The 23,538-nt window shown below is 43.7% G+C and overlaps 1 protein-coding gene across 2 annotated transcripts in view; it reads left to right on the top strand.

Moving 5' to 3' along the window:
- Positions 1–23,538, top strand: part of LOC126477114 (uncharacterized) — a 99,069-nt gene that overhangs the window by 4,601 nt on the left and 70,930 nt on the right. For both annotated transcript variants that reach the window (XM_050103593.1, XM_050103592.1), the window contains one exon: positions 1,670–1,898. In XM_050103593.1, coding sequence (XP_049959550.1) covers positions 1,670–1,898 — 229 coding nt within the window. The remainder of the gene's footprint in view (positions 1–1,669; positions 1,899–23,538) is intronic.

The raw sequence follows: 23,538 nt of genomic DNA, 5'->3' as shown, positions 1-23,538 counted from the left end.
AAAGGATCTACAGGGGATAGGCAAAATAATGTGAAGAGTGGTCGTAATGGGATGGTTGTGTTTGATGGTCAACAAAGCAGGTAAGGCACGTGTGGTGCTGGACTGTGAGCTCAGTACGGGCTAGGCATCAAAGTAGGTTGTTTGAGTGTTGCACACTTCATGTTTCCTTTCAGAGGCCGAGGTCGGCGTGCAATGAAAGACCTAACAGAGTTCCAAAGAAGGCAGTTTTTGGGGGCCCGATTAGCTGGGGCATCAGTAACCAAGACAGTCAACTTATTGAATGTTTCAAGATCAACTGTTTCAACAGTCATGACAGCCTACACAAAACATGGGAAGACATCATCGTGTAAATGTAATAGTGAGTGCAAATCAAAACTAAATAACAGAGATCGTCGTATGCTAACACGAATCGTGTCAAAACAACACAAAACTATGGCGGCTAAAGTGACAGCAGAGCTCAATAGTCATCTTCGAGACCTCGTATCTATTGACATTGTATGCAGAGAACTTCATAGAGCAAATTTTCATGGAGAGATGCTGTACCGAAACCATTAGTGACAACCACCAAGGCAAAGAAGCGTAAAACATGGTGTCAGGAGTGTAAATCCTGGATGGCTGATCAGTGGAAACATGTCATTTCCAACACTGGGCCAGGTTTATATCTGGAGAATGCCAAAAGACATCTACAATTCTGATTACTTGATTCCAACAGTTAAGAATGGAGGTGGAAGAGTGATGGTGTGAGCAGCCATATCATGGTATTTTGCTGGTCCCATCATTACTCCAGCCAACGATTATGTGAACATTTTAGGTGAGCAGGTGTACCCCATGATTCAAATGTTGTTCCCCAACATTAACGCCATATTTCGTGATGATAATGCACCGATTCACACAGCCAGGACAGTGCACTTGTGGTATGAAGAGCATGCAACTGAACTGAAGCATCTTCCGTGGCCATCACAGTCCCCGAACTTGAACATTATCGATCCCCTGTGGGTGGTATTGGAGTGCAGACTCCTGAGCAGATTCCAGTCTCCCTTGTCACTGCAGGAGTTAGAAGAGGTTCTGATCGAAGAGTGGCATAGTGTTCCAATGAGACTATACAAACATTATGTGCCAGTATTCCCAGAAGAATCACAGCTGAAGTATGGGCAAATTTGGGTCCAATCCCTTATTAATAAACCATTCCCAAGTAAGTACAGTATCTCATTACTCTGCCTGTCCCCTGTAGGTGGTAGTTGTTGACATGGCATCATGTTGACATGGCATCATGAAAAATGTCTCTTTTGTAGACAACCTCAGCAACGGCAAATTTCACTTCGTTTGGGAACTCAGATTGAATGAATGCAGTTCTTATTTGTCTGCAAAAATCCTTATACTTATGTCTTCTTGTTTAGTATTCTGCTGGAAAACTTGCCACCCACTATTAACTGTTGAAATCTCCCTCTCTCCTATTCTCTCTTAACATTCCAATAAGTTTTAATTTGGTTGACATGCCCCTTTTATTATCATTGAGTTGATATTGTTCACTGCTGATGATTCACTATTTTGATGTCATGTTTCTCCTCTCCCATTTTTGCAATACTTCTACAAATGATGTGTGAATAGAGCAGAAAAACAGGTGAGGTGATTATTTGTTTTTATTTATTGACTGTTTTTTTCTTTTCAGTTCAATAAATGAACAATTGGAAAATGAAAGGAATAGTATCCTGCGGCCTACCCCTATTGGCCCATTCCTCGGGGAGTTATTGTCAGCTACTGAATATATACACGTTGGTTGGCTATTTTCACCTGCTGGAAAGTATATCTGTGGAGAACTTTCTCTCGCATTAGATGACCGGACACCTGGGTGGCAGGATCTGGCCACAGAACTTGGAATAAGTCTTAAGCTGATTATGGTATGGAATAATATTAGAGAGAGATTTTTGTTTTTATTTACTTATGTAATTTTTGCTTGAGAATGTATGTTGATATTACAGTTTCATAATTAATAATAATTAATAATAATTAATAATAATTAATAATTCTGTCAGAGACAGCAAAGGACTTGGAAGAGCAGTTGAATGGAATGGACAGTGTCTTGAAAGGAGGATATAAGATGAACATCAACAAAAGCAAAACAAGGATAATGGAATGTAGTCTAATTAAGTCGGGTGATGCTGAGGGAATTAGATTAGGAAATGAGGCACTTAAAGTAGTAAAGGAGTTTTGCTATTTGGGGAGCAAAATAACTGATGATGGTCGAAGTAGAGAGGATATAAAATGTAGGCTGGCAATGGCAAGGAAAGCGTTTCTGAAGAAGAGAAATTTAACATCCAGTATTGATTTAAGTGTCAGGAAGTCATTTCTGAAAGTATTCGTATGGAGTGTAGCCATGTATGGAAGTGAAACATGGACGATAAATAGTTTGGACAAGAAGAGAATAGAAGCTTTCGAAATGTGGTGCTACAGAAGAATGCTGAAGATTAGATGGGTAGATCACATAACTAATGAGGAAGTATTGAATAGGATTGGGGAGAAGAGAAGTTTGTGGCACAACTTGACCAGAAGAAGGGATCGGTTGGTAGGACATGTTCTGAGGCATCAAGGGATCACAAATTTAGTATTGGAGGGCAGCGTGGAGGGTAAAAATCGTAGAGGGAGACCAAGAGATGAATACACTAAGGTGATTCAGAAGGATGTAGGTTGCAGTAGGTACTGGGAGATGAAAAAGCTTGCACAGGATAGAGTAGCATGGAGAGCTGCATCAAACCAGTCTCAGGACTGAAGACCACAACAACAACAACAATTAATAACTGATCTTAAGTATGTAGCTGTTATTTGCTCTGGTCTTGTGTCTCTAATACCACTTTCCTTAGATTGACAGTTGGTAGGTGGTAAGTGATAACTACCAATTGTGTACTTAACTGATTTTTCTTCTAAAGCTACCACACCTGATAAATTTTAGCACTTTTGTCTTTGAATAGCTGGATTCTGGTGAGCAGTTTACAACAGCTGAAGCAATAGAAAAATGTCACTAGTCAGGATCACTGGTGTAATTGTGAAGAAAAAGTTGTTTTCACAAAATTTACTGATCAAGTCATTCAGATTAAAATTTTGTGAATGATCCAATAAATGAAACTTACATAGTGAGACTGTACTGTTGTGGAAACAGGTGTCAGATTTAGTTACCAAAAACATGACTGGGATGACACTGTGGTGGTTTCTACACAACTTGGTGACTTGTTTTAAATTAGTTACAAATGGTCTGATACAATGATCCAAGAAAGGGGGGGGGGGGGATGACACAGTCATCTCTTCATTGTAAACTCAAAGTACCCTGTTTTTAGGTGCTTTTAGTTTGATAAGAGTCCATTTCATTGTATGTAGTCCATATATGCTTAAACGTTATGGTATGACGGTAGACTATCTCACATTAAGTTTATTGTTTTCAAATAAGAAGCAGACTGGTTAATCTGATTTTGTACTTGAGTATATTTGAAAACTAAAATTCTAAATTGCTATGTTTTCTTAGCAGAAATATGTTTTATGTCTTTGTATCTGCTAATGACTATCTACATTCATGCAAACCACTACGAAGTGTGTCGTGGAGGGTACGCCCCATTGTACCAGTTATATAAGGGTTTCTTCTGCTCTGTTCCCACATGAAGTATGGGGAGAATGGCCGTCCAAACATTTCCGTGTGCCGTGTAATTAGTCCAGTCGCATCCTCTTGATACGTATGGATTAGGATTCGTTATGAATAATAAATTAGGGCAGAGAGTGACTTACTGTGAACAGTTCGGTGATAGCGTCGTTATCAGAATCAACAGTAAACCAACACCAATAGCCTATTGCAGCTCCCTCTAGCACCGTGGAAGTCATTTCCTGATGTTGTATCCCTTCTCCTTGTCAGTGTTTTCCACATATTCTTTTCCTCTCTGATTCAGTGCAGAACCTCCTCATTCCTTACCTTAATCAGTCCACCTGATTTTAAATATTTGTCTGTAGCAGCACACCTCAAGCACTTCAATTCTCTTCTGTTCTGGTTTTTCCACAGTCCATGGTTCACTTTCATACAGTGCTGTGTTCCAAACGTACATTCTCAGGAATTTCTTCCTCAAATTAAGGCCTATGTTTGATACTAGTAGAGTTCTCTTGGTCAAGTGTGCCCTTTTGGTCAGTGCTAGTCTGCTTTTGATGTCCTCCTTGCTCTGTCTGTCATTGGTTATTCTGCTGCCTAGATAGTAGAATTCCTTAACTTCATCTGCTTCATGACCATCAATTCTGATGTTAAGTTTCTCACCGTTCTCATTAATGCTACTTCTAATTTCTTTTGTCTTTCCTATTTACTCTCCATCCATATTCTGTACTCATTAGACTGTTCATTACATTCAGCAGATCATGCAATTCTTGTTCACTTTCACTCAGGGTAGCAAAGAACAGCATATCACATCATTGGTATCCTTTTGCCTTGAATTTTAATGCCACTCCTTAACCTTTTTTTTTTTTTTTTTTTTTTTTTCATTGCACGGGTCATCAGTGCTGTGTTATTCTTGTCAGCAACTTGGATGCATGAGCTGTTAGCCTGACTGTGTGATAATTCTCACACTTGTCAGCAGTCTTCAGAATTGTGTGGATGATATTTTTTTTCGAAGGTCAGATGGTAAGTCGCCAGACTCATACATTTATTTATAGCACTGTATCTCAGATGCTTCAGTTCTATGTTTGATACTAGATTTTGTTTTGGCAGAAGTGCCCTCTTTGTGCTAGACAGCTTTTCATGTTCTTGCTTCGTCTGTCGTGTGATTTTGCTTCTAAGATAGCAGAATTCCTTCATTTTATCTACTTTGTAGTTCCCAATTTTGGTGATAAGTTTTTCTTTAATCTCATTTCTGCTGCTCTTCATTACTTTAGTCTTTCTTCAATGCTCTTTCAGTCCATATTCTGTACTCAATAGATTTTTTTTTGTTCCATTCAGTATATCCTGTAATTGTCAGTGCTTAAACTGAGAGTAGCAAAGTCATCAACAAATGTCACCATTTATATTCTTCCAACCTGAATTCAATATCACTCTGAACCTATCTTTTATTTGCTCCAATGCTTCTCTGATTTGCAGATTGAACAGCCCGGAAAAGGGGGTGGGGAGGGAGAGGGAAGAGACTGCATCCTTGTCTCACAATCTTTTTAATCTGAGCACATCATTCTTAGTCTTCCGTTGTTATTGTCCCTTCTTGGTTCTTACACCCGTTTTTCTGAGAATTTTGAACATCTTGCACCATTTTATATTATCCAATGCTTTTCCAGGTCGACGAGTCCTATGATTTTAATTAAGTGTAGCTTCCATTATCCAGAAAAGCTCTCCAGTGCCTTTACCTATCCTAAAGCCAAACTGATTGACACCTAGGAGATTCTGAATCTTATTTTCCATTCTTCTTTCTATTATTCTCATCAGTAATGTGCATGCCTGAGCTCTTAGGCTGACTGTGCGATAATTCTCACATTTACCTGGTCATTTTATCTTTGGAATTGTGTGGGTGACATATTTCTGAAAGCCTGTCTCATTGATTCTACAAACCAACTTGAATACTCGTTTTGCCACCTTTCCCCAACGAATTCAGAAATTCCAAAGTAATGTTACCTATGCCTTCTGGCATTTGGTTGCACGGTTATCGAAGCTCTGTCAAATTTGGGATGTAATAGTGGATTTCATGTGTTTTTGATATCAACTTCCATTTCATCTTCTGTCATCATCAGAGAAGTCCTTCCCCTCTTCAAAGCATTCAATGTAATGTTTCCATCTGTCCACTCTATCCTGTGCGTTTTAACAGTGGAATTTCCCCTGCACTTTTAATGTTGACACCTTTGCATTTAATTTCATCAGATGTTTTTTTCCTACATTTCTGTATGCTGAGTCTGTATTTCCAATGACCAATTCTTTTTTGTTTTTTTTCGCATTTTTCATGCAGCCATTTTGCCGTAGTGTTCCTGCATTTCCTATTTATTTCATTACTAAGTGAATTGATTGTGTGAATCTTTTTATTGTGCCTATCGCGACTCAGCATCTCTGCTATATGGTGAGTAGCAACTTTCCTTCTCTCGTATTGTTTCATTCCTAAGTGGCTTATTTTACTGTATTTTCTGAGCATTTCTGTACCTTTTTCTTTTGTCAATCAATTTCAGTATTTCTTCTGTTACCCTAGGTTTCTTCACAGTTACCTTTATTGTACCTATTTTGTCTGTCCAGTGTCTCTGATTGTCTTTTTCAGAGATGTCATTCCAGCTCAACTGGACTGTCCACTTTAGTATTCATTATCACAGTATCCACAGGCTCAGAGAACTTTAAATGCATGTCATCCTCAGTACTTCCAACAGCTGAGTGTTTGTTCTTTCTAGCAAAAATGCTATCCTAGCCTTCTTGATGGCTTTATTAACTTTAGTAAACATCATCACTATGACAACATGATCACTAATCGCTGTCTCTATATTGATGCCATGGATAAGGTCAGGCCTGTTTGAAGCTCCAAGTACATATGTGAAGAGTGTGGTACTCAGAGCCATTGCAGCACAGCTTCCTTTCCTGTGCTGCTCTCTGCATCTTTTCTGCAGATGAAGTCAGTGAAGTCAGTTTATTAGGAAAAAAAGTATTTCATTCCACACTATTGACTAGTTTCAATTGTTCGTCAAGTGCACATTTTCATCTTCTGGCATGTGTAGCATTACGCCATATTAAAGAGCCAAACACGAGACAATTCAGTACTGGTCCAAGAAAATTTGCATCTCGAAAAGTGCACTGAAAGGCTAAATATCAGGCTGGGGTCTACTTCATTGTGGACCTGGACATATGAATGTGTCCTTTAAGCTGCATCAAGCATTTTAGTATGAGTTATGAAATTCCTAAGATCTTTCAGTATTGTCCGATGTCCTATTTCTGTTATGACATTGTGAGATCGCTTAAGGCTCTGTGTGTGAACGTATGGACATATGTCATTGTAGGTGTCGGTGCCCAGTAATGCCTATTTTCTGGCACACTCTACCAACTGCTGAAATGAACCCATGTCTAAGAGGTCGTGGGAAAATATTGTGAATGGTTCTTTGAAAATTGTTATTTTTAAAGGAAATTTCCTTTTATGCAAGATGGATTATGTTATGTGTGAGTGTGTGCAATGAATTTCTTAAATCACAAAGCATTTGACTATCATTTAAAACTAAAACTTTGAGAACCAGCCACTTAGAATAACTTCAAGTCCAGAAGACCAGACATTAATGTCATTGTTTAAAATTTTACTGGGACACTTGTGTGATGTATCTTAGTGTAAAACGCACACACGCGTGCGCGCGCACACACACACACACACACACACACACACACACACACACACACACACACACACACACACACACACACACACAGAGGAAAACATTGCACGTGGGATATATATAAAGTTATGCTCTGTGCAAGAGTCTACCAGGCATCTTCCTCTTTCATTCCTTATCTCCATTCCATATTCGCACACAACTTTTCCTTCTCTTCCTTTGTAAACTCTTTGCCTTTACAAATGTCTGCTTGTGTCTGTGTATGTGCGGATGGATGTGTGTGTGTGTGTGTGTGTGTGTGTGTGTGTGTGTGTGTGTGTGTGTGTGCGCGCGCGCGCGCGTGAGTGTATACCTGTCCTTTTTTCCCCCTAAGGTAAGTCTTTCCGCTCCCGGGATTGGAATGACTTCTTACCCTCTCCCTTAAAACCCACATCCTTTCGTCTTTCCCTCTCCTTCCCTCTTTCCTGATGAAGCAACCGTTTGTTGCGAAAGCTTGAATTTTGTGTGTATGTTTGTGTTTGTGTGTCTGTCATATATATATATGGTTATAATAGAGGGAAACATTCCACGTAGGAAAAATATATCTAAAAACAAAGATGATGTGACTTACCAAATGAAAGTGCTGGCAGGTCGACAGACACACAAACATACACACAAAATTCAAGCTTTCGCAACAAACGGTTGCTTCATCAGGAAAGAGGGAAGGAGAGGGAAAGACGAAAGGATGTGGGTTTTAAGGGAGAGGGTAAGGAGTCATTCCAATCCCGGGAGCGGAAAGACTTACCTTAGGGGGAAAAAAGGACAGGTATACACTCGTGCGCACACACACACATCCATCCGCACATACACAGACACAAGCAGACATTTGTAAAGGCCAAGAGTTTACAAAGGAAGAGAAGGAAAAGTTGTATGCGAATATGGAATGGAGATAAGGAATGAAAGAGGAAGATGCCTGGTAGACTCTTGCACAGAGCATAACTTAACTATAGCTAACACTTGGCTTAAAACTCTTGAATGAAGATTGTATATGTGGAAGAGGCCTGGAGACACTGGAAGGTCTCAGATATCTTATATAATGGTAAGACAGAGATTTAGGAACCAGGTTTTAAATTGTAAGACATTTCCAGGGGCAGATGTGAACTCTGACCACAATCTGTTGGTTATAAATTGTAGATTAAAACTGAAGAAACTGCAAAAAAGGTGGGAATTTAAGGAGATCGATCTGGATAAACTGAAAGAACCAGAGGTTGTAGAGAGTTTCAGAGAGAGCATTGGGGAATGGTTGACTAGAACGGGGGAAAGAAATACAGAAGAAGAAGAATGGGTAGCTTTGAAAAATGAAATTGTAAAGGCAGCAGAGTATCAAATAGGTAAAGAGGCGAGGGCTAGTAGAAATCCTTGGTTAACAGAAGAGATATTGAACTTAATTGATGAGAGGAGGAAACATAAAAATGAAATAGGCAAAAGGAATACAAATGTCTCAAAAATGAGATCGACAGGAAGTGCAAAATGGCTAAACAGGAATGGCTACAGGACAAACATAAGGATGTAGAGGCATGTATCACTAGGGTGTAAGATAGATATTGCCTACAGGAAAATTAAAGAGACCTTTGGAGAAAAGAGAACCACCTGTATGAATATCAAGAGCTCAGTTTGAAAACCAGTTCTAAGCAAAGAACGGAAAGCAGAAAGACAGGAGTATACAGAGGGTCTATACAAGGGTGATGTACTTGAGGAGAATATTATGGAAATGGAAGAGGACGTAGATGAAGATGAAAGGGGATATATGATACTGCGTGAAGAGTTTGACAGAGCACTGAAAAACCTGCCATCTGGTGTGCAAGATGTATGAGACAGGCAAAATACCCTCAGGCTTCAAGAAGAATATAATAATTCCAATCCCAAAGTAAGCAGGTGTTGAAAGGTGTGAAAATTACTGAACCAGCAGTTTAATAAGTCATGGCTGCAAAATACTAATGCAAATTCTTTAGACGAATGGAAAAACTGGTAGAAGCCGACCTCAGGGAGGATCAGTTTGGATTCCATAGAAATAATGGAACACGTAGGCAGTATTGACCGTACGACTTATCTTAGAAGATAAAGGAAAGGCAAACCTACATTTCTAGCATTTGTAGACTTAGAGAAAGCTTTTGACAATGTTTATTGGAATACTCTCTCTCAAATTCTGAAGGTGGCAGGGATCAACTACAGGGAGTGAAGGGCTATTTACAATTCGTACAGAACCAGATGGCAGTTATAAGAGTAGAGGGACATGAAAGAGAGGCAGTGGTTGAGAAGGGGTGTGAGACAGGGTTGTAGCCTATCCCCAATATTATTCAATCTGTATATTGAGCAAGCAGCAAAGGAAAAGAAAAATTTGGAGTAGGAATTCAAATCCATGGAGAAGAAATAAAAACTTTGAGGTCTGCCGATGGCATTGTTATTCTGTCAGAGACAGCAAAAGACCTGGAAGAGCAGTTGACAGAATGGACAGTGTCTTGAAAGGAGGATATAAGATGAACATCAACAAAAGCAAAACTGGGATAATGGAATGTAGTCTAATTAATTCAGGTGATGCTGAGGGAATTAGGTTAGGAAATGACACTTAAATTAGTAGACGAGTTTTGGTATTTGGGGAGCAAAGTAACTGACGATGGTCAAAGTAGAGAGGATATAAAATGTAGACTGGCAATGGCAAGGAAAGCGTTTCTGAAGAAGAGAAATTTGTTAACATCGAGTATAGATTTAAGTGCCGGGAAGTCTTTTCTGAAAGTATTTGTATGGAGTGTAGCCATTTATGGAAGTGAAATACGGACGATAACTAGTTTAGACAAGAAGAGAATAGAAGCTTTCGAAATGTGGTGCTGAAGATTAGATGGGTAGATCATGTAACTAATGATGAGGTACTGAGTAGAATGGGGGGAGAAGAGGAATTTGTAGTGCAACTTGAGTAGAAGAAGGGATTGGTTGGTAGGGTATGTTCTGAGGCCTCAAGGGATCACCATTCTAGTATTGTAGGGCAGCATGGAGGGTAAAATTTGTAGAGGGAGACCAAAAGATGAATACACTAAGTGAATTCACAAGGATCTAGCTGACAATAGTTACTTGGAGATGAAGAAGCTTGCGCAAGATAGAGTAGCATGGAGGGCTGCATCAAACCAGCCCCTGGACTGAAGACCACAAAAACAATAATACTAAAATGTGCAGTGTATCATAACACAGAAATATGCAGTGTATTGTAATATGAAAATATGCAGCATACATGTTGCTGCACATCAAAGATCTTTCCAAAACACTATTTTATTGTATTTTTTTTTTTCTTTTCCCCTTGCCAAGTTTTGTTCTCTATAAAGTGCCAGGAAGTTCTAGGCTGGTGTATAAAACCTTAACCTTTCAAACGATTGGTATTTTTAAAGCTCCAAGGGAAAGTACACTGTTGCTTATAACAGAAAAAATGTATTTTCACCTTGGAAGAAGTGTATTTTCCTGTGGGAGAAAAAGTGTATTTTTAACTGAGATATCTGGGATTTTTTTTCTTGGTGATGTATTCACCCTGCACAGATTCCCTTCATCATCGACTGTACCATAGTGTACCAAGGATATAGCAGTCACTATCCAGGACTGCTGAAGTGCACTGCGACAATTTAAATGACACACTTCAGATACCAACAGTATTGCTTTTAAGCATCTCTCTGCTAAGGCTTGTTACCTTATTAAGCAGAGTAAAAAGGAATGCTGGGAGCAGTGTTTCCTTGATGGGGACGTATGCCTTTTCATCGCAAGCTTGGTCCAAGCTCCATAGCCTTGTAGGCCACCAGGGACAATCAACTGTTCAGGGTCTCATCCTACAGGGTGCTCTGTGTACTGATCCATTGGTCCTCACAGAAAACCTCTTGACGCACTTTGCAACAGCATCGGAATCCTCTCCCTCTACTGCTACCTTTCTTTGGCAGAAACACAGAGTTGAACAAACCCCTCTCTTTTTTAACCTCTCCCTCTCTCACACCAAGCCAAATCCTAAATGAACTCTTCACTGAATGGGAATTCTTGCAGGCTCTTACCTCTTTACATGATGTGGCTCCTGGCCTGGGTTCCATCCACAACCAGATGATCCATCACCTAGATGTTACCCAGAGGCAACATAACCTCAGGGTCTTCAACCGCATTTGGCTCACGGATGCCTTCCCATCACACTGGCAAGACAGTGTATTTATCCCTGTCCTTAACCCCGGGAAGAACCCAACATCTCTTGATAGCTACCACCCAATTATCCTGATGAACGTACTTTGTAAACTGCTCAAGAGGATGATTAGCTTCCGATTGTATTGGGTGCTCAAATTTCAGGGCCTTTTTTTACAGGCTTCTACTTATTGAAGACACCTTGTCATGGTCTTCGTTGACCTACATAAGACATACGACACAGCTTGGCACTGTCACATTTTAGTTACCCTATATGGCTGGGGCTTTCATGTTCCGCTTTTGATTTTAAGCTGCGAGTTTTTATCCCAGGTTTGAGTTGGCACTTCACTCAGCACCTCTTGGGTCCAGAACAGTATCCCACAAGGTACTGTGTAAGTATCGTGCTCTTCCTCATCACGATCAATGGACTTGTGACCTCTGTTGGGCCTCCCATTGCTACGGCATTATAAGTTGACAGATTTTTGTGTCTGGTGCAGCTCACATTCAGTAGCATCTGCTGAACACCAGCTCCGAGGTGCTATCTGATAGGCTTCTGCATGGGCCCTCTCCCATGGCTTCCACTTTTCTCCCTCCAAAATACAGGTTATGCATTTTACTGTCGATCCAAAGTCCACCCCAACCCAGAACTTTATTTAGGTGATGTAGTAGCACTGTTCCATTTGTTGGGCCTTATTTTTGATAAAAAGCTGACATGGCTGCCCCATAATCGCCACCTGAAGACTACCTGCATGGGGAAACTTAATGCTATCTATCTCCTGGCCCACACATCTTGGGATGCAGACTGTGCTATTCAGGTTTATGGCTTGACCCTGTTCATCATTAAGGGGTGCGTCTCGCTGTCGGTGCCTTTCACGCTAGTCCTATTGACAGTCTCCTTGCAGAAGTGGGGATCCCCTTCTACAAATATGATGGAGCCAACTCCAGGTTTCTTACACAATCACCATTTGACTATTCCCTGACCATCCCTTTATCCCGCCCTCTTTGCAACCCAGGGATGTCTCCCTCCTGATACCCACCCTCTGGTGAGATTGGTTGTTGGAATGCATCTCACTTCCCCCTGTCAGGATCTCCATCTTCACTCACAGGAATGTGCCCCTTATGTTTCCTCCTGCAACCTCCCGTGGATGGTGCCTCGACCAAATATTAGGACCAACCTGTTCCAGAGTCCTAAGGTCTATCACTCCTATGATATTCTGGCATCTTGTACATTCCATCCTTGAAGAGTTCTAGGGTGCTAAGATCTTCTGCACTGTTAGTTCTAAAATGATAAATATGGCGGGGTACATTTTTACGTGTCCTACTGGCATGGAACACCATTTACTGCTGGGATCATGTAGTATGTTCACAGCAATGCTGCTAGCCTTTAACAGAGCCCTCCATTTTGTTTCTCAGGTATCCTTTCACAGTGTTTTAATATGTACTGACTCAGTGAGTAGCTTGCAGGCTATAGACAGATGCTACCCTCGCCACCATTTGGTCTCTGCTATCCATGGCCTTCTCTCTTGCCCTTGGCCGTAATGCCTCCTCTGTTGTCTTCCCCTGGGTCCCAAGTCATGTGGGCATTCCAGGGAATGAACTGGCTGACCGATCGGATAGATAAGCAGATAATTACCCCCCCCCCCCCCCCCATTCCCTTTCACAATGCCAGGTGCAGATATTGGGATACGCATCAATTCTCCCTTTGCCCAAAAGTGGAATGATATCTGATGTGCTACTGCTCTCAGAAATAAACTCCGCACAATCAAGGAGTCTACTGCAGTTTGGGGCTCTTCCTTCCACTCCTTTCGGAAGGACTCCACTGTCTTATGGCATCTATGCATCAGTCATACTAGGCTCACCAATTGTTTTCTCTTGCGTAAAGCCATACTGTGACTGGCGCCAGACTGACGGTATCCCATATATTAGTGGAATATCCCCTTCTTTTGGTCCTTTGTACTAAGTATAGCCTTCCAGATTCCTTGTCTTTAATATCAGCAGATGAGCTATTAATGGTTGAACTGGTCCTCAATTTCCTTTGCTAAAGTGATTTTTATTTTCAGTTATAAGGTTTTGGTTTGCTCCAGGAGCAGGGCAGGGTGGCTGTGGTTGGGGCCTCTTTTAGTTTTTTCTAGGCCTGGGACCCATGACCTATTGACCCCTCTGACTGGATCCACCTACTTTTAGCAGACCATCTATCTTATGCAAGTAACTTTGAATTATGGGACTGAAGACCTCGCTATTTAGTCCCATAACCCCCCGCCCCAAATCAATCAAGGGGTCCACGTGGTACATTGTGTTCTTCGAGGTAGCATTTAAGTGGGATACATTTTCTCAAAGTGAAAATTATGGTCTACCATTGTGAAGCCGTATTTCTCACCCTTGATGTAGTTCTGTAAATGCCAGTGCTTTGGCCATAAGTCTTCCTATTGTATGAACAACTTAGTTTGTAAAGACTGCTTGGCCATTTGATAAAAATTGCTCGTGTGAGCAACCCCAATTCTGTGTCAATTGTGGAGATGATCACCACACCCCACTCCCTTCCTGATACCAGAAGAGTGTTACCTGAATCAAGGAATGTAAAATTCAGGAACTTAATTCCCTGACTGCCTCTCATATTTTGATGGCCGGAAAAAGCAAAGTCAGCCAGGACACCCTAAATGTGGTAACTGGAAAACCAGCTATGTATATTACTGTCACGGGCAAAAACTGCAACAGCAAACTTCCTCCAGTTTCACAGTCTGTGTTATTCTCTGAGAAATACATTTCACTGATTACCATTCTTCAACCATCTGAGATTACCATGCCTCCTGTTTGGAATGCACTGGCGTAAGAGAGCAGCTGGAGGAGTCTGTTTCTGGCACAGATATCATTGGTTCCCCTCTGTACTCCACTGGAAGCAATAGCAGTGCGATTACCTTTTGCAACTTTTGTTTAAACCTGGTCAGGGCACTTAAAACGTTCCTTCAGACAACAATCTTGAAATGATAGATCTCGCTCCTACATCCCACTCCCTCCTTTCCTCTCGTTTGGACATATCAGTGCACACTATCCCATGTGGAGAATACCATGTCATCTGGAATAGGCATTCTGAGTGACCAATTTTCTTCTAATATTGATCTGTGTCATCTCAATAACGGTATATCTACCCACTTTAGCGCTACTCGTGACACAATTTCCTATACCAATCTTATGATCCCCTCCCCAGTCTCACTGCTTCTCTACAGTCACCACCACATGACAATCTTTGTGGCAATGATTGCTTTCTGATGATCCTATCACTTCTTTGTCACTGCCCAACAGACCAATTGCCACTTTGAACTCTCCAATGGGCAAACTGTCAATTGTATACCTCTGCCTTCACAATCGTCCCCTCTTCATCAGATTTTTTATTAGTGAGGTTGTCTGAAACATCTCTGCTACTATCATCTGCATTGCTTGAACTGCTGTCCCTTTTTCTATGGGCCCTTCCATTGGTGGCCATACCATGGCAGCCTGAAGGTATTGCAACAGCTATTCAGGGCAGTCAAAGAGCCATTCAGCATCACAAGTGACGTCCTTCACTGAGCACCCTCATCACTTTCAAGCAGTCATATGCCAAGCCTTACTGCCAAATTCAGTGCAGTAGAGGGAATGCTGGGAGTGTTCAGTCTCCTCGTTGAGAGCTTGCGCCTCTTCATCCCAGGTGTGGACCATGCTGCATAGTGTACTGGGCTGATGGAAATCAATAACTGTTTCAGATCTCCTCCTCTTGGTGCTATATCTATCAAAATGTTGGTTTTTGCTGAACACCTTGTGACACATTTAGCTACATCTTCAGCATCCTCTTTTACACAGCTACTTTCTGAATGTGTAAAAGACAAGTTGACAACATTCCCTATGCTTATAATAAACCTTTGATTGGGAACTGCTTCAAACCCTTGACTCATCTCATGATAGAAGCCACATGCCCTTCTTTGATTCGTAATGATGTTTTCCATCATCTGAATATGACTTGCAGAGTCCATCTAATCATATTTTGCTAGGACATGTTATCCTTTCAGTGCACAGTGTGTGTGTCATTGTCCCAATCTTTAATTCAGACAAAAACCTGTCGTCCATGGACAGCTACTGATCAGTTAGCCTCCCAAATGTTCTCTATAGGCTGTATGGAAGGATGGTAGTCCAACAATTTTGCCATACTTTGAAATTTTCATGGGACCTTATGTTCTCCTATCAGTGTGGTTTCCTGGGGGAGATAGTACATAACCAACCATCTGGTTAGGTTAGAAACGGCAATCAAACAGTCTTTTTCTATACATCAACATCGCGTTGTAGTCTTTTTTGACCTGCACAAAGTATGCAGCAGCACTTGGTGCCTGCCCTCCATGATTGTGGCTCTTGAGGTTTCCTATTGCTTTTTTTCATCAGTTTCTCTCTCTCTGATTGTTTTAGTTAAGAGTTGGTGTATTGCTCAACTCTGCATGCGCCCAATAGAATGGTCACCCTCCGGATATCATGTTATATCTTACGTACTTCATTATCGCCATCAGTAGGCTTGTGACTTTGTTAGACCAGTGGAGACCTCTGTGCTGTATGTCAGTGACTGTTGCTTTTGATATATCCGTCAATCCTTAACCTTAACTGAATGCCAGCTCCAAAGTGCAATCTATAGAGCCTCCATTCTGCTCCTTTCCCATGATTTCCAATGTTCTCCCACAAAAATTCAGGTCAAGATTTCTATTGTAATACGTTGGTTCATCCTGACTCGAAACCCTTCTTGGGTACCCAGCACTTGGACATTGTTGCACAGTCCTGAACTGTGGGACTCATATTTGATAAAAATCGTACATGGCTGCCCCATATTCATCAAATTGAGACTAGTTGCATGCAAAATCTTAATGCTGTCTTCTTCCTCACCTACGTCTCTTGGTGTGCAGATCACACTACTCTGCTCCTTATTTACTGGCCTCTGGTCTCTACCTACATGGACTGTGGTTGCCAGGTTTGTGGTTCAGCAGCACCTTTGGCTTTGAAACTGTTGTGCCCATTATACCATTACAGTATAAAACTGGGCACTAGCGCCTTCCATGCTGGTCGCATAGACATTGGCCTTGCTGAAGTGGGGATCTTACCTCTTCATTTTGGATCCTAGCTCATCATTTCCAGCAATACCAACTCTTGCTCACTTACACAATCAGCATACAAAAATTTCCTAATTTACCGATGTCTTGAATTCTCTTTTCTTATGGAAGGTGTCGACACCTTGATGACTGCTACCTTGCGGGTTTCCCAGTTGGAATGTGCCTTTATACATTCCGCCGTGATATCCGCCTGTCCTTTTTATAGTGCACACCCATGTATTCCCAACCATTCCTCATCAGTTAGTACCCAGACTATAATGTAGGACAAATTTATTTAAATGACCAAGTTTCAATCTCTGCTGTGATCTGTTGATGTTATTTCCTCCCAGATCTTCAGGACTATTTACTCTGGGACTCTAAAACCATGGATATGGTTTTACGTCTGTTGCAGTCAGGATCAAAATATGTCGCTGGAAATCTGTTGTGTTTCTATGGTGGAGATGAAAGCCATCAACAGAGCCCTAAGTTTTATTAAACAGACCTCTCTTGATCACATTTTAATTTTCTCTGTCTGTGGGTAGTCTTCAGGCTATTGATTGTGTAACTTTTGTCATCCTGTTACACCTGCTATTCATGCTATTCATAATCGTCTATCTGACCTTAGTTGTATTATTTGCTCAGTTGTGTTTCTTTGAGTCCCAAGTCTTGTGGGTAACATGGGGAATTAACTGGCTGACCATCTGGCTAGACAAGTGATTACTCACAAACATTTGCCGTGATGATCTTGGGTATGGATTTACCTGCTGCTCATAAGACTTCTAAGTAATTATTCAGATATGGAACATCATCTAGTGGGCTACTGCCCACTATGATAAATTCTGTGCCATGGAATGGAACCTGGGTGATTTTTGGTTTGGCTTCAGTTTTCCATTTCCTGTGTGTGATCTGTAGCCCTCTGATACTTTAGATCAGCAGCTTTATTTAATAAGATTTGTTTGGTCCCTTTTTCTTGATGTTTGCTGAGATGGACCTGCTCATCAGTTCCTCCCAATCATGTTCCAACAGTCATCATAGAACAGATGGGTACTGAAAGGGACCATTAATTGTCCTCCAAGCTAGTTGAATGATATTAACAACTGAACTTTAAACTTTCTGTATCTCACTTTCTTATTCAACAACAGTCAGTCACCCCCTCCCCCTACGGGTCTGGGGGTTAGGATAGGCCCCTGGTATTCCTGCCTGTCGTAAGAGGTGACTAAAAGGAGTCTCACACTTTTTGGCCACTTTACAAATTCTACAGAAGTGCGGGCCATATGGGGAAGGTTGCCTTACATGGTGCACCAGTTATCCATAGTGCCATTAGGTTCGATCTCCTGAACCTCTTCTCATCATGGCTTTGCATCTCCACCTGCAATTCCACTATGTGGTCAAGGCAGTATCCAAGGTACAGCATCTTTTTCCCTTGTTTCCTGTCCTCTCTCACCCCCATGACACTATTGGATTTCTGTGCCCAATGTCCAGCATGGTAGCCAGTCCATTGTGGTAGGGCTGTCATGTACCCATTTGGTGGTAGCCCTCTGACAACACAGGGATCACACTGCTGATGCCTGAGCTGTAAACTCTCCATGTATGCCAAGGAGTAAATGCTCATCTTCGTGGGGCATCAGGACTCCCAGCAATGGAAATCAAGCCAGGTGGCCTTTGCTGTGGTTGGGTGGCACCTATGGGGAGAGCCCCTGAACGGAGTGGGTGACACCAGGGCGGATGATTTGCCATGAAGCATACCAAGTCATCTCTTGCTGGCGACTGTATGGCACCAGCAGTCTTTAAGAAGGGCAAGATAGAATACAATGCTGACAGGTACGATGCTAAATTGTTTCCCTCCCTTGTTACGCCATGGGAGGAATGTAGGGCTTCAGAAAGACTAGAGCTATATTCGCCTTGGTATTTAGTTTATAGCAGAATTGATGGCGACTCCTTTCTATCTACGAAGCCTCAATTTTTTGTTGAACATCTTGAGTATAAGTTTGGGGAAGTGACAGTGCTGTCAAAGATGAGAAACGGTGCAGTTTCAGTTCAGACTGCATCCCCAGCCCAATCCCAGGCGTTACTCGTCTGTGACAAGCTGGGCGATGTTTCTGTTTCTCCTCATAAAAGCCTCAACATGGTCCAGGGGATTATTTTCAATCACGACCTCCTCTTGCAGTCTGAAGATGAGCTCCGCGCCAGTTTAGAATGATGGGGGTGTTCATTTCATCCGCTGTGTTTACAGGGGACCCAAAGACAACAGGGTTGCTACCGGTGCCTTCATCTTGGCCTTTGAGGGTGATTCATTGCCTGAAAAGGTCAAGGTGATGGTTTACCGCTGTGACATTAAACCATACGTCCCTCCCCCTACACGGTGCTTTAAGTGCCGGAATTTCGGGCACGTATTCCCACGCTGTACTTCCAGTGCCACATGTTGAGACTGCAGATGTCCACTGCATCCAGATACTCCATGTGTGCCTCCTCCCACTTGTCAGCTGTGGAAAGCATCACTCCCCCTTCTCGCCTGACTGCACAGTACTCCACAAGAGCAGAAAATCATGGAGTACATGACCCTGGACCTCCCCCTGCGGGTCCGGGGATTAGAATAGGCCCGAGGTATTCCTGCCTGTCGTAAGAGGCGACTAAAAGGAGTCCCTCCCCCTCAAGGGGGTAGTTAGCGCCTGCGTCCGGAGACGGACGGTTCCACGACCTATATTTGCGGTCATTTTGGTTTTTCACTTCTTCTCGTTTCTTCCTTCCTTTGGTTGGTTCCTTACTTTGTTCTTCTCCATCTCACTGTCTTCCTTACTCTTCTCCTTGCCTTCTTCTCCTTGCTTTCTCTGGTCTCTGCCTCGGCGTTTGAGACAGTCTGTCCTCTCTCTCCCTCTCTCTCTCTTCGTTTTCCTCTTCTTCCTTCCTCCCTGTGCGTGCCTGAAGGCCGACCCACGCGTTCGCACGCATAGCCGGTGACGGGATAACGCGTAATTCCCCACCCTGGGTAGACAAGTAAGACACGTGCGTACCCCCTGGTAAAGGCCAGGCCCAGAGAGGGGTGATTGCCTGAGCTGATACCTTCTGACCATGCCGATTGGTCCCTCCGTCTGTTTCTCGGGAGGTGTGACCTGAGGTGTAAACATTCACCTAAGGCGGGAGTGCCCTCTGAGAGGGTCACCACAAGGAAGGAGCGCGCCATCAGAGACGCTGGCAATCATGGGGGATTCCTCCGCAATGGATTTCTCTTCTTCTTCTCTCTCGACTTCTGCCCATAAACGGAAACTTGAACAGCCACCAGTGACAAAAGTACTACCGCCTGCCCCACAGTTCCTCGTAGTTTCTCGATCTGAGGACGGCAAGGATTTTTCCTGTCAACCCTTTCGTTATCCAGAAGGGCGTAGATGCCATAGCCGGATCTGTCAAGTCGTGTACCAGGTTGCGTAATGGTACCTTGTTACTAGAAACTGAGAGCGCCTTTCAGGCACAAAAACTGCTTCGGGCCACACTCCTGTACACGTTCCCTGTCCGGGTGGAGGCTCACCGCACTTTGAATTCATCTCGTGGTGTGGTACATACTCGATCACTCGACGGATTGACTGACGAGGAGATCCAGTCTTTCCTCGCTGAGCAGGGCGTGACGGCTGTCCATAGGGTCATGAAAAAGGTCAACAATGACCTTGTACCGACCCGGACACTTTTCTTGACCTTTGATAGTGTTCAGCTGCCGTCGCGTATCAAAGCGGGCTACGAGGTTATTTCTGTTCGCCCCTATGTCCCGACACCTACGCGCTGCTACCAGTGTCAATGTTTTAATCACACTCGACAGTCTTGTTCCATGCGGCTAAATGTGTCACTTGTGGCAGGGATGCCCACGAGGGTGACCATGCAGCATCCTCTCGCGACTGTCCCATCTACAAGGAAGAATGCTGTATCCAAGAAATTCGGGTCAAAGAGAAAGTGTCCACCTCGGCTGCTCGCAAGCTATTTGCTAGTATGAAACCCACGCTGCTCCCAGCAGGAAAATACAGCACTGTCCTCGCCTCTCCTCGGACTACAAGGGAGGTGGCGACGCAGACATGCGATCTGACCTTCAGCACCACGGTCGTCCGTTCGGCCAGTGCTAAGATCACGCGGTCGACGTCTCCTCTTCCTCCCGTCACCCCTCAGACACAAGCACCTTCATCAGCTGCTGCCAAGACGAAGACCCAGAAGTCAGATGCACGGGCCTTCAAGAAGGAACCGTCCCGTGCAGACTTCCTACGTACCTCGAACTCCCAGCCATCGACCAGTACTCCCACTAAATGACCTTCCAAGAAGGCTCATAGGAAGCACAGTTCTCCTTCTCCGCCACGACGCATTTCTTCTCCTGCGCCACCCAGCAGTTTCCGCCCCAGGCCATCATCCGTTTCGCCTGGCTGCACCGCTGGTAGCCGAACATCTGGCCGTCCACCGGCGGAGGAAGCTCCTCCTCCCGGCCATCTTAATGCGATGGCCGATGATCCTATAGAACCAATGGACGATGACTGTCCGCCTACTGATAGTGTTGGCAGTGCTCGCTCGAAGCCAGGCCCTCAGTGGCCTTCGAGGTGACCCCTTCTTTCATCTTCCTTTTCTTCTCACGATGGCACTTATTCACTGGAATATTCGCAGCATTCGCTCCAACCGAGAGGACTTAAAGTTGCTGCTCCGCTTGCACCGTCCGCTCGTTGTAGCCCTCAAGGAAACGAAGCTACGCCCATGCGATCACATTGTCTTGGCACACTACACCTCTGTGCGTTTTGACCTACCCCCTGTGGTAGGTGTTCCGACTCATGGAGGGGTTATGTTGCTGGTCCGGGATGATATTTACTACGATCCCATCACATTGCACACCAGCCTGCAGGCAATTGCCGTCCAAATTACTCTCCCCACTTTTACATTTTCCATTTGTACCGTTTACACTCCATCGTCGTCTGCCGTTATCAGGGCAGACATGATGCAAATTATTGCTCAGCTACCTGCACCATTTTTGTTAACTGAAGCCTTCAATGCCCACCATCCCCTTTGGGGCTCTCCAGCATCCTGCCTGAGGGGCTCCCTGTTAGCAGACCTTTTCAACCAGCTCAATCTTGTCTGCCTCAATACTGGCGCCCCTACTTTTCTTTCAGACACATCTCGCACCTATTCTCATTTAGACCTCTCTATATGTACTACCCAACTTGCACGCCGGTTTGAGTGGTATGCCCTTTCTGATACATATTCGAGCGACCACTTCCCGTGTGTCATCCATCTCCTGCATCATACCCCCTCTCCGTGCTCAACTAGTTGGAACATCTCCAAAGCAGACTGGGGGCTCTTCTCTTCCAGGGCGACCTTTCAGGATCAAACCTTCACAAGCTGCGATAGTCAGGTCGCACACCTCACGGAAGTCATTCTCACTGCTGCTGAATATTCCATCCCTCACCCTACTTCTTCTCCACGTTGCGTACCGGTCCCCTGGTGGACCGCGGCATGTAGAGACGCTTTACGTGCTCGTCGACGTGCTTTACGCACCTTTAAACGCCACCCTACAGTGGCGAATTGTATCACTTATAAACAATTACGTGCGCAGTGCCGTCGTATTATTAAAGAAAGCAAGAAAGCCAGCTGGGCTGCTTTCACAAGCACCTTCAACAGTTTTACTCCTTCTTCTGTTGTCTGGGCCTAGCCTGCACCGGCTATCTGGCACTAAGGTCCACTCACCAGTTTCTGGCTTGACGGTCGTGAATGACGTCCTTGTGGCCCCTGAGGATGTCTCCAATGCCTTCGGCCGCTTTTTCGCAGAGGTTTCGAGCTACGCTCATTACCATCCTGCCTTCCTCCCCCGAAAACAGGCAGAGGAGGCTAGGCTACCTAACTTCCGCTCCTCGAATCGTGAAAGTTATAATGCCCCTTTCACCATGCGGGAACTCGAAAATGCACTTGCCCGGTCACAGTCCTCCGCTCCAGGGCCTGATTCTATTCATATTCAGATGCTGAAGAACCTTTCTCCTGCGGGTAAAGGTTTCCTTCTTCGTACTTATAATCACATCTGGATTGAGGGACATGTTCCCGCATGCTGGCGCGAGTCTATTGTTGTACCGATTCCTAAGCCAGGGAAGGACAAGCACTTGCCTTCCAGTTATCGACCCATCTCGCTTACCAGCTGTGTCTGTAAGGTGATGGAATGAATGGTTAACTCTCGTTTGGTTTGGCTGCTCGAATCTCGATGCCTACTTACCAATGTACAACGTGGATTTCGTAGGCGCCGCTCTGCTGTTGACCATCTGGTTACCTTGTCGACCTTCATTATGAATAACTTCTTGCGGAAGCGCCCGACCGCGGCTGTGTTCTTTGATTTGGAGAAGGCTTACGACACCTGTTGGAGGGCGGGCATTCTCCGCACCATGGGGCCTTCGCGGTCGCCTCCCTCTTTTTATTCGTTCCTTTTTAATGGATCGACAGTTCAGGGTATGTGTGGGTTCTGTCCTGTCAGACACCTTTCGCCAGGAGAAGGGGTGCCACAGGGCTCAGTTTTGAGTGTCGCTATCTTCGCCATAGCGATCAATCCAATAACAGATTGCCTCCCAGCTGATGTATCAGGCTCCCTTTTCGTGGACGATTTTACCATCTATTGCAGTGCGCAGCGTACATGTTTCCTGGAGCGCTGTCTTCAGCGTTCTCTTGACCATCTTTACTCCTGGAGTGTCGCCAATGGCTTCTGTTTTTCTGCCGAGAAGACGGTCTGTATTAACTTCTGGCACTACAAAGAGTTTCTCCCACCGTCCTTATGACTCGGTCCTGTTGCTCTCCCATTCGTGGAGACAACAAAATTTTTAGGTCTTACATTTGACAGGAAACTTATCTGGTCTCCACATGTGTCTTATTTGGCTGCCCATTGCACCCGTTCTCTAAATGTCCTCCGTGTTCTCAGTGGTATGTCGTGGGGAGCGGATCGAACCATCCTACTTTGCCTATATCGGTC

The sequence above is a fragment of the Schistocerca serialis genome, chromosome 1 (genome assembly GCF_023864345.2).
Source record: "Schistocerca serialis cubense isolate TAMUIC-IGC-003099 chromosome 1, iqSchSeri2.2, whole genome shotgun sequence".
Taxonomy (NCBI): domain Eukaryota; kingdom Metazoa; phylum Arthropoda; class Insecta; order Orthoptera; family Acrididae; genus Schistocerca; species Schistocerca serialis.
Note: the sequence above shows the minus strand (reverse complement) of the source record. Positions and strands in the feature narration are given on the sequence as shown.